This window comes from Acyrthosiphon pisum, chromosome X, assembly GCF_005508785.2.
Source record: "Acyrthosiphon pisum isolate AL4f chromosome X, pea_aphid_22Mar2018_4r6ur, whole genome shotgun sequence".
Taxonomy (NCBI): domain Eukaryota; kingdom Metazoa; phylum Arthropoda; class Insecta; order Hemiptera; family Aphididae; genus Acyrthosiphon; species Acyrthosiphon pisum.
The window spans coordinates 51,353,657-51,373,009 of NC_042493.1; the positions used below are offsets into that span (position 1 = coordinate 51,353,657).

General features: G+C 29.0%; 2 protein-coding genes across 2 annotated transcripts in view; one reads left to right on the forward strand and one right to left on the reverse strand.

Annotated features, from left to right (window-relative positions):
- The window catches only part of LOC100574166 (E3 ubiquitin-protein ligase TRIM33), a 26,155-nt gene extending 7,033 nt beyond the window's left edge, over window positions 1–19,122 (forward strand). The window contains exons 4-16 of the mRNA XM_008186917.3: window positions 12,467–12,631; window positions 12,713–12,879; window positions 12,955–13,047; window positions 13,246–13,394; window positions 14,488–14,598; window positions 14,660–14,854; window positions 14,919–15,040; window positions 15,107–15,210; window positions 15,535–15,625; window positions 15,712–15,862; window positions 15,926–16,115; window positions 16,191–16,337; window positions 18,680–19,122. Of these exons, the coding sequence (XP_008185139.2) occupies window positions 12,478–12,631; window positions 12,713–12,879; window positions 12,955–13,047; window positions 13,246–13,394; window positions 14,488–14,598; window positions 14,660–14,854; window positions 14,919–15,040; window positions 15,107–15,210; window positions 15,535–15,625; window positions 15,712–15,862; window positions 15,926–16,115; window positions 16,191–16,337; window positions 18,680–18,784 (1,779 nt within the window). The 5' untranslated portion in view covers window positions 12,467–12,477 and the 3' untranslated portion in view covers window positions 18,785–19,122. The remainder of the gene's footprint in view (window positions 1–12,466; window positions 12,632–12,712; window positions 12,880–12,954; window positions 13,048–13,245; window positions 13,395–14,487; window positions 14,599–14,659; window positions 14,855–14,918; window positions 15,041–15,106; window positions 15,211–15,534; window positions 15,626–15,711; window positions 15,863–15,925; window positions 16,116–16,190; window positions 16,338–18,679) is intronic.
- On the reverse strand, window positions 8,671–9,297 carry LOC103310097. Its single transcript, XM_008187241.1, has one exon. The coding sequence runs from the start codon at window positions 9,295–9,297 to the stop codon at window positions 8,671–8,673; it is 627 nt and encodes a 208-aa protein (XP_008185463.1).
- Window positions 19,123–19,353: the final 231 nt, after the last annotated feature.

The following is a 19,353-nucleotide window of genomic DNA, read 5'->3' on the forward strand; positions in this document are numbered from 1 at the left end:
TGCGCGCGACGTCCTCTTTAAATATATATGAAAGATAATATAGGTTATACAAATTTTAAAGAAAAACAAAATTATTAAATATTAATTTTGAGTAACAACCTTGGTATCTAGTTAATATATTAAAATATTTATTTTAAAATAATATATCTATTTAGTTTTGCAAATGGATCCAGTATGATTTCTCTATCAATTGATTTGGAAATATCTTTTTCTATTCTAATGATCGCTAAATTGTTGAATCTATTTTGCAATATAGACGACCTCAACCATGTTTTTATTCTTTCCATTGCTGAAAAACTATGTTCACATGTAGATAAACTTAAGGGGAAAATGAGTGAAACTTGCATAAGTTTATATATTTTTGGATATATATCTTTAGAAAGTACTGAATTCAAATCTTCTGAACTAATACTGTTTTTGTCAGTTGAAAAATATATATAGTTTTTCACTACACACATTTCTGATTGGACACTTCAACTTTTTACATCCATTAGCTCCTACACAATAAACAATTATCTTTCATAATATAGTAATAGCATAATAAGAATAACTTACAATATATAAAATAAATAAATTATAAAAATTCTATTTTGAACCCACGTGTCATATTATTTATTAATTCAGTAATATTCAATTTTGATAGCAAGTTTTTAAACTAAAATTATCTTAAAATGATTAATAAACAATTCACTGTTTTTAAAATCTAATTTGTGTGAAATTGTCTACAGCTTCAGCCATTTAAAGACTATCAGTTAAAAACCTTTTCTTTAAATTGACAATTACTTAATAAAAAAATAATATAATATTATAATAATATTCTGTAGTGGAACAATAACACCGGATTAAACTGGCTTTGATATACCTACTTAAAATTTTATTACGCTATGGACTTTGGTAATAGAATCAGAAATACGGAATACACCAGATATTTTTTTCCAAGATTTTTTCTTTATTTGCGTTGCAACAATATTTGAATTGAAAGTTAATATTTTACTTATATTATTTTTGAGGGATCTAATTTTTCTGTCTGTACGTATTGAGCCCCCCCTTCCCAATTTCCGCCTATGGAAATGGCTGAGCATAATATGTGAAATAGGAATCAGGCTTGTTTCCATGATTTTCGGTCTTCAGATCATTTTATGTAAACACGAACCCGATCGGCTGATCGAGTGTCGGTTCTATATTTTTGTACAGTATATTAGGCTTTCTGTAAAAAAAAAAATGTAGATTAGGTGATCTTAGTTCTTGGTGAATCCTCTTCCCATCACCCTAACCCGCTCATACACACACATAATTATAGCACCATGCCACAATCCATAAGTCAGGACAAAGTATTTAGGTACCTATGTAGGCAATATTTTGGTGCTCATATAACTCATTTTTTACCACGGACTAAGATATAATGGACTAGAAATTACAGGTTTATATATAGGAGGTACAGTGTTGTAGCACGATGTAGTATATAAGTGTGCTGGAGCCTGGAAACGAGCAGCTTTATACCATAGATACAATGGATACGATATTCGTTATCAATAACATGGCGCGTAGCGTCCCCAGCCAGAAAATGGGTTATCTTCCATGAATTATTAATAATAAGAACGATATAAAAATGTCATGGAGTATATAAATACTTTCTGAGCATAGACCTTATACTAATATAGACTGAACATCCAGGCGGGATGCGGGTGGGTGGTGTGGTTTCCGTTACAGTGATATATAGTATGTATAAATATTATATACAGTAATATACAGAGTATTATATCATCTAGTGCGCATGTGCGGTGAACGTTGTACTACCTTGATTAACGTCTTCACGCTTGGACGCCGGAACTACAATCATGTTCAGTCTATTAGTATAAGGTCTATGTTTCTGAGTGAGACGTTCGATAAGAACATCCATTGTATCATAGAATCTTAGATCATATACTATGGATGTAGCCATCGAGCTAATTCTTAAAGCCACAATAACCTAGAGCCCCGACTGTCGGTGTGCAATGCACACTGTGTATGCGCGTAATTCTGATTTTGGCCTAGTACCACCGTACCACAGAATAGATGAAATCAGATTTCATGATTTCAGATTCTGTGCTATAAGTGCTTATAGTACCGTAGTCTGATAACTGATAACGTAATATTAATTTATTATCAGTCACTTACGCATGCGCAGTAATAACCTAGGCTCTAGCTTTTTCGGTTATTTTGGTTTCAAATCTAATACACAAGCCTATACCATAGAACAATATAGAAGCGACACCCGATCAGCTGATTGGGGTTTTATTTCCCTAGAATCTGAAGTCTGAACCTCCAAAAAACATGGAAACGTTTCCACGCACCAACATGATGTTAGATCTAAGGTATCCCGTTTATGTAAACGTTTTCCGAAACATAGGCGGGATACGCTACGCGGGGTCGACTTGTTTACCGTTCCCTATTTCGTGTATGCCACGCCCCCCCCCCCCCCTGGAGACCGTGTTCAAGGCCACAATCGCCCGATCTGGTCCATTCACGGAGTGTCGTACCCTTGCCTATACCGAGTGGCTACATCCATAGTTGTATAAGATCTAAGCATAGAATAATATATTGTATATTGTATATTAATATCCATTGTATATTCGAATATTTCTTATGAATTCATAGATAATAAAATAAATACTTGTATTATTAAGGCTCTACATAATAATGGTGCTATGCCACCATTTTTCGACTCATTTATCAATGATAAAATAAAGGGGGGAAAATTCATATTCACATAATATTATTAGTCGCAAAATGGTGGTTTTGCATACCTAGTATTTATAGTGCCCTAGTATTATGCAGTCTTGTTAAGAATACTTTTCAAATGTATTCAGAATACGTATTTAAATACTTGGTGTCAATTGTATTTAAAATACGTATTCGAATACTTCCTTTTAAAAGTATTCAAAATACTTCCACAAATACTTTTTTTTAGTTGATTATAAATTTTATATTAAAATATTTATTTTTGTTTAGTTAATACTTACCTAATTATGGAATGTTAAAATTCAGTAACTTAGATATTAATATATTATAATAAATAATTATAATAATAAAGCACACAAGTATTCTAATAGTAGACAGTAATACAGTATATTGTATATTTTAATAGACATGAATTACATATTTGAATATTGTGTTTTAAAAAAATTGTTTTTTCAAATGTGTTATCGTCCATCTTTCCTCAACGTTTTGTTAGTATGGCATTGCTAATACTAAATACCCGTTCAATAGGAGCACTGCTAGGCAATGGAGTATTATGACAAATAAAAACTTTTTTATATTAGGATATTCATTAAGTGATGTCAGTTTTTTTGTAGGGCTTCTACTCAGATATTGAGTTACTTCATTTTCCACAGGGATAGTTGATGGCCCTTGAAGGTTATCATTAGACCATGAAAAAAAAGAAGAATCCTCAACTTCATCTTCACTATTTTCAACTAATCGTTTATCTGTTGAAGCCTCATTTTCTTTTGAATTAAAGACATTTAAAACTGTTTTTTTTAAATCCGAAATAGCCAAATCCTTTTACATGACTATGTTTGAGCTGTGAAAATTATAAACTATATTATAGGAATTTACTATCTAAAATATTTAATTATATATCTAGATATAAACTATATGTCTATATACTAAGGACTTACATAGTCTATGACCTATTGACTTGAGATATATTAATATAACTACCTAAACCCTGATAAAAATAAAACAAATAATAAAACGTTTATATTTAATTATTTCATAGGTATGTTTTTGCATACCCTTTAACCTGACCGACTGGGGTCAGTGTTCAACATTTTTTTAGAAGACATAAACTAAGTTCCAAAATACAATATTTAAAAATAATACCTAGTCTAGGTCCAAACTCGAAGAACGAAATAAACACTATAGAGTTTTTCAAAACAACTCAAATATTAAAATTATTATAAGACGACACCACAGTATATATGAAATTTCATATATTCTGTGATGACATTAACAATATTGTAATGTACCTACATAAATATCCAAATTGTTTATAAAACAATAAAATTGTATACAATTAATTATTTTTTTTTTTTTATTTTATTAAAAATATAACGTTAATGGCCCTAGTTGTCAAAGCAGAAATATTACAAATTTCAAGACCAATGAAAAAAAAAAAACTAATAGGTAACAAAAAAATGTAGATCAATGTTAAGAAATAATATTATGTGACAAGACACAAGAATAATTATAAAATTGTATTGTTTTCAATAAGTCTACCTCCATAAAATCATGTTTTTATTTTCATCAAACAAATATTAGAAAAACTATTATTTACTTATAAGGACTAACGTTATCTAATCTAACCTAACCTATTAATAATAAATACTTTTAAGGACTTTTAGACTTGCCAGCAATGGCCTACATTTTCAAATGCCTAACATGTATTTATAAGTAAACAAAAAAAAATAATACCTTAATGATAATAATAATAATAATATCAAACTTTAAATGTTTATGGAGATTGGACATAGATCTTGAATCAGCAGTTTGAGTCTTACTTGTCATCAATGATTACAAGAAACTTCAAAAGTTGTGTATAAATCACAGTTGATAAGTATTTTTTTAACTTTAAAATGTGAATTATATACTGGCCATGGTAAACTAATATTCACTTGTGGACATGGATTGTCCAATTCACAATTTTCCTCAGTTTCATCCATTGTTGTTTAAAAAATAATACTTGATAATTTAATAAGTAACAACTAACAACTAACAACAAAAATTAACGCAGGACGCACACGCTGTTTCCTGTTGCCTGTTTGCCTTTGCACGTTTGATATAGTATTAAATTGGTAAATAAAATACTATGATTTATAAATTATAAGAAACATCAAACATAGACCATAGAGTATTATCAACTCTTGTAATAAATAATAATCATAATACATAGTGATAATAATAATACATAGTGATAGTAATATCTACTATCACAGCTCGGCCTTCCTGACCTTATCCCAGTCCCTTGGGATTAATAGTTAATACATTAGTAAATCATCCTTAATAATAATATTATAACAATGTATACAACATAATAATTTCATAACAATAAATCGTAATATATAAAACAATATAGAACATTACACAAAAAAAATAAGAATAAAACATAATAATAATAACAAAATAACAAAAGAAATACAGTAAAGAACTATTCCTCCAAGTCCCTAACCCAATGTCTCATATTATCTGAACTTATAACCCCTTCATAAGGCACTTGAGTGTGTTGAAAACCATCAATGTCTTTGACTATAAATCGATCATTTGGTAACACTTTATCTATTATATATGGACCTTTAAACTTGGGTATTAATTTTTTATTTATACCCACACTTACATCTGTGTTTTTAATCATAACAAAATCTCCTGTTTTATACAAGGTAGGTTTCTTATGTTTTTCATCATAGTATTTTTTATTATATGATTGACTTTTTAATATTTTATCTTCAGCCTCTCTCTTTATTTCCTCCAAATTTCTGTCTTTGTCCACTTCTAACAATAATCTTCTAAACTCATTCTCCATGGTACCCCCTTGATGTACTCCAAACAATAATTTGGATGGGGCTTCACCCGTCAATGCACATGACATATTATTTAATGCATACTCCACCTCATCTAGTACTTTGTCCCACTTATTTAAGGCTACTGTCTTTTTTGCTAGCATTGCAGTTATACAACGGTTCACTCTTACGACTTGCCCATTTGCCCGAGGTGTTGCAGTTGCCACTAGTACTAAGTCTATCCTTCTCTGGGTTAGAAATTCTTTAAACCCATTGGATGTGAAAGCTGACCCTCTGTCTGACATTACCCGTCTCGGTTTACTATAACATCTAAAGTAGTCACTCATACATTTAACTACTTCTACTGTATTAGTCGTTTTACAGGGGTATAATCTAACAAATTTTGTAAACGCATCAATTATGACAAACAAATATCTATTTTTCTTACCAGTCTTCTCAAGCGGACCATAATGGTCAATATGAATTGTATCAAACGGTATTGGAGTCTTAGGAATAGGGTGCAACTCACCCTCCTTCTTACCATAAACTGGAGAGTATGAAATACACTTCAAGCAATTTGAAATAAAAATTTTTACTTTTTCCCTTAAATTAGGAAACCAAAATGTTCTCAAAATCACCTCAGTTGTTTTTTCCATTCCCAAATGACCATATTCTTCATGCACTGACCTTATCACGTTTACTTCCATACTACTTGGGGCATAAAATAATAGTTCACTTTTGTATTTCCTATATACCAAGCCATTCCTCATTTCAAAGTATTTATCTTCTGACTTACTCAACCTCTCTTTTAACTTGTCAATATCTTTATCTTCAATTTGTTTGATTGACAATGTTTGCTCAAAAGTATTTTCAGTTAATATCAATATATTGGTATTCCTGCTTAACGCATCAACATGTTTCATCTTACTACCAGCCCTATGTTAAATACTAAAATCATAATTTTGGAATAATAACGCCCATCTTGCTATCCTAGGATTCAAATCTTTTTTGTTCATATTCAACTTAAAACTCTCACAGTCAGTGAACACTTTAAACTTAATTCCATTTAGGTAAACATGAAAACGTTTTACAGCATATACTAATGCCAAACATTCCAATTCGTAACTATGATATTTAGCTTCAACTTCAGTGGTTCGCTTACTATAATAAAACACAGGATGCATCAGACCATCTTCCTGTTTTTGTAATAGTATTACACCATAGCCTAAAGCACTAGCATCGCAGTGTACCTCTGTTTCGGCTTTTGGCGAATATAACGCCAAAATTGGCATTTGTACCAACTTATTCTTCAACAGTTCAAAAACCTGTAACTCCTTCTCTCCGAACCTAAACTGAGCTCCCTTTTTTAACAGCGCATACAACGGTGCTGCCAAAATGGAAAAATTTTCAATAAACCTTCTAAAATAACTGACTAGTCCTATAAAACTGTGTACGTTGGCTATTGACTTAGGAATTGGAAACTGTGTCACTGCTGCTACATTAGCCGGATCAGGTCTCACTCCATCCCTATCAACCACATAGCCTAAATATATTATCCTTGACTGAAGAAAAAAACATTTATCTTCCCTCAATTCAAGCAAATTGTTATTACATGCAATTAATACAGATTCTATTATCTCCAAATTCTCTTCTATAGTTTCTGTGGCTATTAACAAATCATCTAAATATACTAATAACCTTCCAGATCTTATTAACTCTTTAAATACTGTTTCAATAAATCTCATGAATGCTGAAGGACTATTACAATAACCAAACGGTAATCGCACATACTCATACTGCCCTAAAAATGTTGAAAATGAAAGATACTTGGACGATTGTTCAGATACTCTAACATGAAAATATGCATTTTTTAAATCCAACTTGGTAAAAAATATTTTTCCCCTTAACTTGTCCAACAAATCATCTATATGAGGAATCGGATAGTGCTCCTTTACCACTCTTTTATTCAACTCTCTCAAATCAGCTCACATACGATATGTCTTATCTTTTTTTTTAATCAAAACTATAGGCGAACAAAATTCAGACTTGCTTTCCTTAATAATACCCTGATCTAAAAAATCACAAATTATATCCTTCACCGCATCCCTTTCCGCATATGACAATCTTCGAGGTCTGTAATTAAAAGGAGTATGATCTTTCAAGCTTATGTTAACCTCATAGTTTAATTCTGGGGCCTCTGGTTTTAAAGCTTTTTTGTAACAATTATTATACACTTCCATCAGTTTACATTTATCACTAAATGAGACCTCACCTACATTTAATTCAACATCATCTCCAACCTCATACTCGATTAACCCTAGATTACTTATAAAATCATTATCGTCACTTATTTCATGTTTTGCATTTATTGTCATCATACCAGCTTCACCAAACCAAATATCCATCCCTTTAATAAAATCTCTACCCAGCAAACACTCTGATGACATGGTCCGATCATCTACCACATAAAATACTTGCTTCTTACTTATATTGTAATCGACCAATGATACTGTAGCATTAGCCATTGCCTCAATATTCAATTGTGATCCATTAATACCAGAAATAAAAATGTCTTTTTTAAAAGGTTGCCTATCACTAGTTCCAACAATATGAGACTTGATTAAAGAAATTGGGCTACCACTATCTATTACCGCATTGATAATACAATTATCTTTGCGTACTTGAACACTTACCCTTACATAATACGCTGGCTCCAACAATCTGATTTCTCCTGATGATCCGGTATACTTTTGTTCGATCTGTCCTTGAGATTCTTCCTTATTTGCATCCTTGATTTTTTTCTCCCGTTCTGGACAAGCAGACCGTTGATGCCTCGTTGAACCACATCCATAACATGCTCCTTTCGGCCTGGTTGGAATTGGACAACTTGGTGCGATGTGCTTTCTGGACCCGCAATTAAAACATATGCGATTTGTTGGCATCAAAACACCTTTTTGACTTGCTCCACTTGCATTTTCCGCCTGTTGTTTAGAACCTTCCACCTTGGGTATCAGTTTTTCATTTGAACTTGAAAAAGAAAGTTTACTCTGAAACCGTCCATTCCTCTGCTCTACTATACGTAAGTAGTCCATAACATCAAACAACAATTCATCTTCATCGTTATGCGTACGACTTAACAAATGCTGGAACTCTTTTGGAATTCTTTTGATTGGACACCCTCTAAAAACTGTTCCTTTGTATTAAAGAAATCCAGTTCCAGATCTCGGCACAACCGAATTTTCTCGTGGTAGTAATCCAAAATGCTTTCATTCCTGCCTTGCACCCGAGTTGTCAACGCCTTCCATCGGCTGCCAATGTTAACGTTTCTTACAAACGTTGACTTAAATTGTTTTTCGAATTCTGACCATGACACAAACTTCCGACCAACATACCACTGTCGTGCTGGCCCACCTATATTCACCCTTGCCGCCTCCAACTTGAGTGCGTCGGACCAACGGTGTAATTCTGCCACTCCACACAGCGTACTCAACCAATCAGCCGCCTCATGTAGTTTACACTTTCCGTCGAACGTTGGTAACGTTTTCGACAAATCGGGTGGAACATACACCTCCGCCGGTTGTTTACCCTTCAGCGCTAACATGCTCATCAACATCTCATTCTGTTTGATTAATGTTTTCACCAACAGCGCGTTCGGGTCTTCCTTACCATCGTCCTGGCCGAGGACCACTTTCATAACTTCCTGTGCGTTGTACTCAGTCTCCTCGTCGACTTTTCCATCTGAATCAATCGAGTTGGTCATGGCTAATATTGCTCGAATCCCACTTCTGATGTAATAAAGCAACACGTTCTTCCACTGTTTTTACTTTCAAACATTTAATACAACTTTCAATACGTACATAAAAATATATATGACAATTAAAATAAACGACAACGACGACGTGCGTTTCACATTTTGTCGATATAATAATGATATAACCTAACATCAGTAAAAAATAAAAAAATAATCATAATACATAGTGATAATAATAATACATAGTGATAGTAATATCTACTATCACAGTAATATTATAACAAATATCTTATAATTATTAACTAATAACTAGGTACTCACCCTCTGATTTTTAATTTAAAATCGTATTATTGTTATAATGTTATTACAAATTTACAACTTGAAAATAAACACTATTTATAGATCAAGAACTAGTCGTGGTGGTCTGTGTCCCGTATGCCTGGTGAGTGGGAGTAAGTGGCTGACGGGGGTTTCAGTCATTCTATTATTGGCTTGTATTTTGGAGAAATCTAAAATCTTATTAATAAATTCTCAGAAGTTAGAACCATTATAAAATAATATTTTAAAAACAAAATTTAAAACAGTACATTACAAAATATTGGAAATTGAAATTGGAGTAGAACATACGAATGTAAAAAAGTATTTAGTATTCTGGAATATAAATACAAATAAAAAGTATTTAAAATACATTGGTTAAAAAGTATTTGAAATACAAAAAAAGTATTTAAATACAAGTACTCGAATACTTAACAAGACTGGACTATTATGTATCATCAATTATCAATGCTTTATACCATGTGTTACGTTGTCCGCCTCTCATTGGTCGCTTATATCAAATCATGAAGATCGGAGTTGGTTATACATAAGAAAAAGCGGTGATGCGCAAACAAGATTCAAATATGTATTATTGCTCATATACCTCTATATTTTACGATGCCACCAACGGATTTTTTTTCATTTTGTATTTCACAGATGCCGGCACTGGCGTTCAATATTAGTGTACAACATAATATTCAGTATTCACTACTATCCAGTACAATGCATAGATAATATAAGAATGGATAGGACATGCCTATACCAGTTCCATATGAGGCCGTGTGCTTTTTTGGGGAAGAGAGAAAGTAAAGAGAGAAAGACAATATGAGGCTTTTTGAGGTTATGTGCAAAACTGTTTTATTAAATAATAATGAATAAATATGATAGTCAGTTATATTTAGATATTTGTCAGTTTGTATTTTGATTGTTTTGCCACCTGTTCCTGGAAAATGGAAATTGGAAAATAATATTTTAACAAAATAAAATTATGTTATTTAATATTCATTATTATTTATCAATTATCACATCAATATTCGCCCCATATAACCTTAAAATAGTATCACTAAATTTTCATGTGATAAGTTCTTATGTCCTATCCATTCTTATATTATCTATGGTACAATGACTACAGTGTCATAACAGTATTACACTGAACACTTTGTTTGAAGCCTAATTAGTATTTGTTTTATTTGTATATTCCTAACTTCACTTTGGTTTACTCTGAAGTCCGAATTCACTATGATTACGCACAAACAATTATCGAGGTAAAAACGGTTCAATATTACTATGATAAAAATAGTTATAAACATTTTTTTTTGGCGGAAATATATTTACGAAACGATAATATTGTTCCCTATATTAAATAATTATCGTAATATCCTCGCATACCTTAAGCAAGTAACATTTTATACATGTATACATAATATGATGCACTCATGGTAGTTATCGTAATCAGATTTGATTTGTTCTCGAAATAATCTCATGAAATTTTCTGGATGTTTGAGGTATTTTTTTCTTTGTCACATTGTGGAAAATTTGGTTCTGATTGCTTATTTATTTTGCCCTTATACACAGGCACTTGCTACACTTGCCAATGATTGTATGTCGACATACCTATTACTATTTTTTTTTATATATTATAATTGCAGTGTTGGGTAAGTTACTTTAAAAAAGTAATTAAGTTACTTTACTCATTACTAAGAGATAAATGTAATTAAGTTACTTTACTCGTTATCGTTACTCAAATAAAATTGTAATGAAATTACTTTACTTTTCAGATAGAAAAGCAACTCATTACTTTCTCGTTACAAAAATAATTTTTTTTTTTAATTTCTTGGCAATTATCTTTCGCAGGCAAATTGAACAAGCAAATTCTTTATAAAACCTGTATAGTTAATAGGACCATATAAAATTTAGTCTTCCACACAAGCTATATTCATAGGAAACCTATTTAAAGTAATAATGCATTTAATTAACTGTTCTTGTGATTTACAGTGCAATTAGACATTTCAAATATCAAAACCATTGAAAAATGAATTAGGCCGAGTTAAAATTAAATGTATATACATATTAGACTGTTAAACAAAATAATACCCGCATTATACATATATTTTTTTTCAATTCGCAATAAGGTAGGTACTTAATTATGCGAAACTGTAACGCGTTATTTTATAGAAATTACTTTTCAAAAGTAATTTCCATTACATTTTCGTTACTTGGAAATAATTCTAATGAAATTACGTAACGCGTTACAAGCAAAGTAACGCCGTTACAGTAACGCGTTACTTTCGTTATGTTACTACCCAACACTATTTACATGTCATATAGGTAGTTCAATATCAACAATAGTGATGTATATTAGGGGGCGTATAAATAATATATTTTAGATGACACACATACCATATATTATATTGTATAATCATAGTATGGAGTTTTCGGGCTTCGGGTCTTATAGCAATTGCTACCTAGAAGATAGAGCAAAAATTAGATTTATTAATTCAAAGGATATTAGTATAAAGTTACATTATATGCTAGAGATAATTCAAATAAATACTAATATTTTACATTCTGTTTTTGGCACATTTAAAGGTTTTCTAGAAAAATGTTCAAAAAGACAAAATGTACCTAATAGATGCTTAAAATGTTTACCATTTACTACTTTTATATTATTATTATGAATACAAATCATATTATTTACCATTTAGAACAACTACAGTATGTCTATATTCTACCTATTTTATTCCAAGATATTAACTATATAAATATTACACTTTTTTGGAAAATAATTAGTTTTAAACTTTTAATAGGTAAAATTAAATATTGGAATAGGCGTGACATTTTTTTAAAATGTTTTTCATTTCAGCTTTAAAAAAAATGAATTCAGACATTGCTAGCAATGAGAATGTCGACCTTTGGTCAATGGGAAAATGTATATTTTGTAAAGGAAAAATAGAGGAAGACTCAAAAATCCTAAAATGTCTTCATATTATTTGTAAAGACTGCACTAAGAGAGAAAATACTGATTCAGGTAAAATTAACTTAATGTTTTATTTATTTATTTTTTGTTTCATTCGATAGACAAGTTTCTTAAAATGTTATGAAAACCTAGGTATAGGGTGTAAATGTAAAATAGTGACTAAGGGTGAACTCATTGATTACTCGACTATGGCACCAAATCAAACTCAGGTAAAGATATGTTGTGAAAAAAATTGTCAAGTCATAGCAAAGAAAATCTGCATGCATTGCAAAAACGTGTATTGCAAACCATGTTCAAAGGTAACTATAAATTTCTTCTGAACATTCTATACATATTTCTTTAGTTTAAAATATTTTATTTTTTTTTATTAATAGACCCATTCAATTAAGAATGAAGATCATAACCCTGCCTTTATGATGACATATCCATTAAAAAAAGAATTTGTTCCATGTCCAAAATGTATGGAAGTAAGTTATAAGTATAAAAAAAAATTTAAAAGCATTGAATTCAATTGTTAAATTAATTAACAAAAATTACATTGAAATATAAATATAAAAAAAATATATATATAATGTATTGTAAGAAATATTTTATGATTTTTTTTTGTTTTACTTAGTCTGTTTAAAGGTAGCTATTTAGAAATAAGCGTTATTATTGTGTTTTAGAAATCTGTAGAAGTATTTTGTATAAAATGTTCGATTATGCTTTGTCCTCTTTGTCATTTAAACTTTCATCAGCAACATGATTTTAAACTTCTTTCCAATATGGCTGTTGAAACCAAGGCAGAATTGCAAACGTTACTAACTGATATAAGGTATGGTGAAAAGAATTATTATAAAAAAGCAAGTAAGTGGATGCCCAGACAGCATTTTGTAATGATAATATTTAATATTATTTATTATTATAATGTTATAATAATATTATTAAACAAAAAATTGCTGTCTGGGTGTCGCTTTGCTGTACAGTAGATTACAAGTGAGTCATTGTATAATGGATTATATTAAGACTTGAATTCAATGATATAATATCATTGTATAAGAAAAACGATTCTGAGCAGAGTCAGTCTGAATATTTTATATTGTTATTATTTATTATATCATGTAAGTTGAATTAATATTAAAATATTATAATTTTTTATTCGTTTCTATGGTAATAAAGAAAGCGTTAGAAATTAAAATCCCATTTTTAGCGTTTTTTTGTAATTTTTCGGTGGTTTTTCCCGTGGCATTAAATAACTATTGATAAAATCGAAAAATGACCTTTCTAAAGTACCATCTTGATCCAATTTGCTAAAAGATAAGGTACTTTATGTTGAAATCGAAGAACTCCTTCTGGTAAAAATTTTGTATACAGGATATAAAAAAAATAAAAAATATAAAATAAACACCATTGTAAAACCAATAGCTTCCTCGTTTCGCTCAGAATCTAAAATTTTTTATATTAAGTACTTCTACTTACTCTTTGGCTGGTATGGAAGTACTTTAAGTTCTTTTAATTATAACATAAAATATGCTTGTTTAGCATATAACATAAAATTAAAAAAAAAATGAATTTGAATAAATAAAAAATGAATAAATTTATTAGTATAAAAAGTTTTCCTTGTTCATTTTGGTTAGGTTATACTTATTTGAAATTATTATTATTTCTAGTTATTACTTATGTGCATTTTCTAGGTATTGTGTTTGATTACCTTAGTTATATGAATTTTAAACTTAGAATTCAAATAAATATAATATTTTTAATTATGGTCCAATTTAACTAAATGTTTCATTTGAAAATATTTAAAAAAATAATTCAAAAACAGATATTTAGAAATGGGTATTTTAGTAAATAAAAATTTAGCAGTAGAAATGCTGATCATTTTTACATATGAAAACTTTTATAATATAAAGTTTTTTATTTTGCAGCAAAGAAAACAATCATTTAAATTTCATAATGCAAATGTCAAATGAAAATATCACAAAATTGAAATCCGAGAAGAAGAAAATTAAAGACAAAATTGATGAAAGAATCAAAATGTAAGTTATAAACAATGTAATGAAATAAAAACTATTTTCTAAAATTATTGTCTCATTGCAGGATACACGAAGAAGCTGATAAACGCGGACTTGAATTAAAAAAATTACTTGAGACAAATTTCTCAAATGCTGTTAATAATATTAATATGAATAATATGATTATTAATGACTTTAAAAAAGAAAATGATTATTATTACAGTTTAACAAGCTCTGTTATCAATCGGGATAAAATTGTTGAATACATTAAACTTTCAAAGTATATTAAATTTATGTTAAATATGTAACAACACATACAAATATATATAGCTAATCTATTTTAGAATTATCAAAGATCAAATGGTCATTGCTAAGAGACATACCCAAGATATGCCTAAAGAAGCAACAAAATGTAAAGCTGAATTGATCTACAATGATGAACAATCTGTGAACAAAATTATAGAATGTAAGTTGGAAGCAAACACAATTAGATATATGAACTATAACAATAAAATAATAATTTTGTTTTTAGCAATTCAAGGAATGGGAAATATTATTTCATCAAACATTTTTAGTTTATCAGAATTTAAAACCACAGTTGACTCAAATAATGTTCTGCAAACTCTTGAAAATAATGTAAGAATTTTAAATGTTACAACAATAATTTTTTTTTGAAAATCGCACTTTCTATTTATTACTAATTATTAATCTGAAAGTTGTCTCCATCATTTTAATTTTGAGCTTGTACTGATTCTTAAGATTTGAACTTTGAAGCGTTTTTTTTTTAATGTTAATTATATTTTGTTCTATTATTTTATTTAGCAAACAAGAATTTAGTATGATAATTATTTATAACTGTAGCTATCAGGCCTATGATTATTTTCTAATGGTATATAATGAAAAGTTCAACATTGTATATGTGCATAACGTTTAAATATTATTATAATAAATTGTTTTTAGCGATCTCCGATTTTAAGATCCGGACCAGTGATGATACTACCTGGCATGGTTAAGCTAGAAAAAGATAATTGTAAAATGATAACAGATGAAGGTAAAATATTTACTATACACATTTTGTATACTTATAATATTGTTGTTTTTAATGATTAACATTTTTTTTTAAATTTTGTGTTATAGATTCTGACAGTTCAGATTTTGAACCAATGGTAAATTGTTCTTGTTGTAATCAATTTAGTGAAGAATTATTAATACACTGCACATCCTGTGATAGGTTTTATCATAATCATTGTCATATTCCTCCACTAGCTAAAGAGCTTAAATCTAATGAGTATTTATTTTTTTAATTATATATTTATTATAATTATTAATTTTAAATTATGTATTTTTATAGTCCATCATTAAAATTTTGGAAGTGTACACTTTGCCATGACATTTTAAAACATGCCAGTAACTTACGTGAAAAGAATATGACAGGTCATATTGATTCTTCTGGTCGAAAAATCATTGAACGTATATTACTAGAGTTGTATTGTCAAAATGAGGACAGTGAACACTATCGAGAGTGTGTGGATGGAAAAGTAGTAAGATATGCAAATATAAAAATGTTTGTAAATAAGATACAATTTTAGTAAAATAAGATTAAATGTGTGTTATAGTATCCAGAATATTATGATCAAATTTCTAATCCTATATCATTGAATAATATCAAGCAACGTTTAGAATTTGATGCCTCGTATACATCACTTGTTGGTATTCTTAAAGATATGAAAAAAGTTATGACAAATGGAAAGACATATTATTCTGTAAGCATTATCATACAATTTTAAATGTTATTTATTCTAGCAGACCCCATAAAAACATGGCACAGCAAAAAAATATATAGGTATCAACTTGTTCCAATACATTATATTTTTGCTGCCAAAAATTAGCCATTTGTTTACATAATTAAAATAATACATGTTTTACTATTTATTTATTTAATATCATGATTTTTGTTGTTATTGAAACAAAATAAGTTAATTATTAAAGTGATAGGGCATAACTCATTTTCTGTCAGATCGCCTGAGTTTTTACTAGTTGCCATCATAAATGCTGTAACAGAGAAACCTTCTTAAAATTTACGAAATTGACCAAGGTATATTAGACAGTTTTTATGTATGTTCATCAAACAATTGTAATAACTTAAAAATACGAAGAATATAACGGAATAATATAGACTCTTAATCTCGGGGTCGTGGGTTCGCGACCTAACGTTGGGTGCCACTTTGTAATAACTTAAAAATAAGAATAATAATAAATACGACTCCTGTCGATAGATATAATTAATTCAGATGTTAATATAGTAAAATTAAGCTATTACCTTCCTCCAGGTGTTCGGAGGGCTCTCGAGATCGTATATTCGAGAATTAGATCAAATACACCATACAATATAATTTATGTAAAAACTAAAAAGCTCATATAAATTAATACTGCAATCAATGTAAAATATTATATTAAATGCCTTACCTGATTCGCAGTTGTTCGTGAATTATGTTGTAAGAGTGTTAGGTTTTAGGTGACACAAAGTAATACTTCAAATATACAAATCGAAATAAAAACGCACTGATTTTGGCTTAACATAAAAAGTCATTGATAATAATGATGTATGAGCATATCATAACACAATAAACCGTAACACGGAAATCAGTTACATTATTTATGCAAAAACATTCAAAGCTAATACAATTACTAAAAAAATTCTCCTCTACAAATTTTATAATTGGTATTTTTACCTTCAATAAGCCGTATTACTTGAATTACGAAACAATGTTTTTATGCCACATTTTGATCACTAATGTGCCCTCTTAAGGAACTATCATTACTAGATGCATATTAAAATGCTGATAGCTATATAGACATATAATGCTATAAATACATTAGTTTTTTTTAATTTCAAACAGCATAATTCATTAGTGTTATTATATAATAGTATATTATATTATAATATTATCTCTGTTACTGAAAAAATTTAAATTTAAAATTTTTTAATAATTCACAAAGAAACAAAAGTCCCACCACAAAAATATTGGCACCCGGGGCAGTTGTAGCCAATATCCTCCCTCTCTCCCTAAATGCGGCCCTGCAAATAAGCAATGAGCTAAATTCTATAGTTGGTGCGACAAAAAAACTATCAAAGTAGAAAAAAGTAAAAAAATACTCGTTACCTACCTATTATTTTATAGTAGGTCCCTACCAAATTAGTTTTAAATTTTAGTGAGACAATTATTGAAAATATAGGTAATATTAAACAAATTAATAATACTACAGCAATAGATGATAGGTATACAGTGTTCAATTTTACACACTAGGTAGTAGGTACCTAAATACTTTGAAAAAAATAAATAACAAGATATAGGTAAATCGTTTATACACACTTTAAGTATCTACTGTAAAAATACCACACCGCAAACAAAACTATAAAATTATTGTAGATATTGTACATTATAGTACCTACCATGATGTATTATCAGTCGAAAACAAGCTTACGATTGTTAAATAGTAGTCGAAATGAGAAATCGAATACTAGGGTCGAAACGCCGATCGAAAACTGTTTGAGAATACGGATTTTTGAATTGGTTGTAAATATATCCGCTTTCGACCAAATTTTGATCGAAAACCCTTTTTGATTGATTTGAGAATAGACCCCCCAATATATTATGAGGTTCAAGTTATATTTTTCAGTATTGTATTTTATAAAACAAATCAAAGTATAGGTATTTTACAAATTAATAGCCATAAATCTATTTTTTGTAAAACAAAAAATTAGTTAAATTTTATCATAATTATAATTCAGTAAGCTTATCATTACTATAATTTAATCAATATTATAGTTTTGAATATGTATATAAAATACTTTTTTTTATACATTTCATAATTCATACTTACCGCACATTTTAAAAATTATTTTATTGAAGTTGTGTGCTTATATACCCTCCCCAGAACTTTTTTAACAGTTGATCTTTGTTCATAATAAATTAATATTTTATTATTTTATTGTAATTTGTTAATTTTTAGGAATCCTTCATGAACATATTTTAACTGTTCAGGAGAGGTTGGAATTTAATGTTATTGTATTATATTAATTATTTGTAATATATGTTTTTAGTCATCTAGTCATCCATACTATAAGTCTGCATATGAACTTGAGATTTCTTTGGATAGAATGATATCTTTATGGCTACCAACCCTTGACCGTGCGTATCTCGAATAATAATAATCTAAGACAAATAGTATCAAACCTGACCCCGACTCTACAAATTATTAACCCACTGGTTTTATTTTAATATGTAATAATGTACTTTTTGTTTATATAAAAACGAATGAAATTTTAGGTTATTTGATGTTTATTATAAATGTATAATTATTCTTTTTTTAAATATTATTAGTTGTATTTTAATTTTATCTATTATTTTTTTAAATTATTTATCGTATAATTTACTTTATTTTTGTTGTATATAGCTACTAACAAGCATTTAAATTATAATTCATTAATGATTGCATGTATATATGGATCTATTTAAATAGTAAATAAAGTAAAATAAGCTCAAATTTTATTGTGAATAAATGGAAGCGCATACAAACATAATGGATGGTATAAAATAGAAATCTAAAATGTTGTATTTGAAAATCCGCATAACTTAATTGTTTATACCTAGAATTTAAAATTTTGAAAACCGTATAAATTTGGACAGTCTGAACTGGACCTTGATTTTTTGGAATTATTGTAAATTTCTATAGTTAGCAGTGAAAACATTTGCATCGCTGAAATTCTGTAAAAAT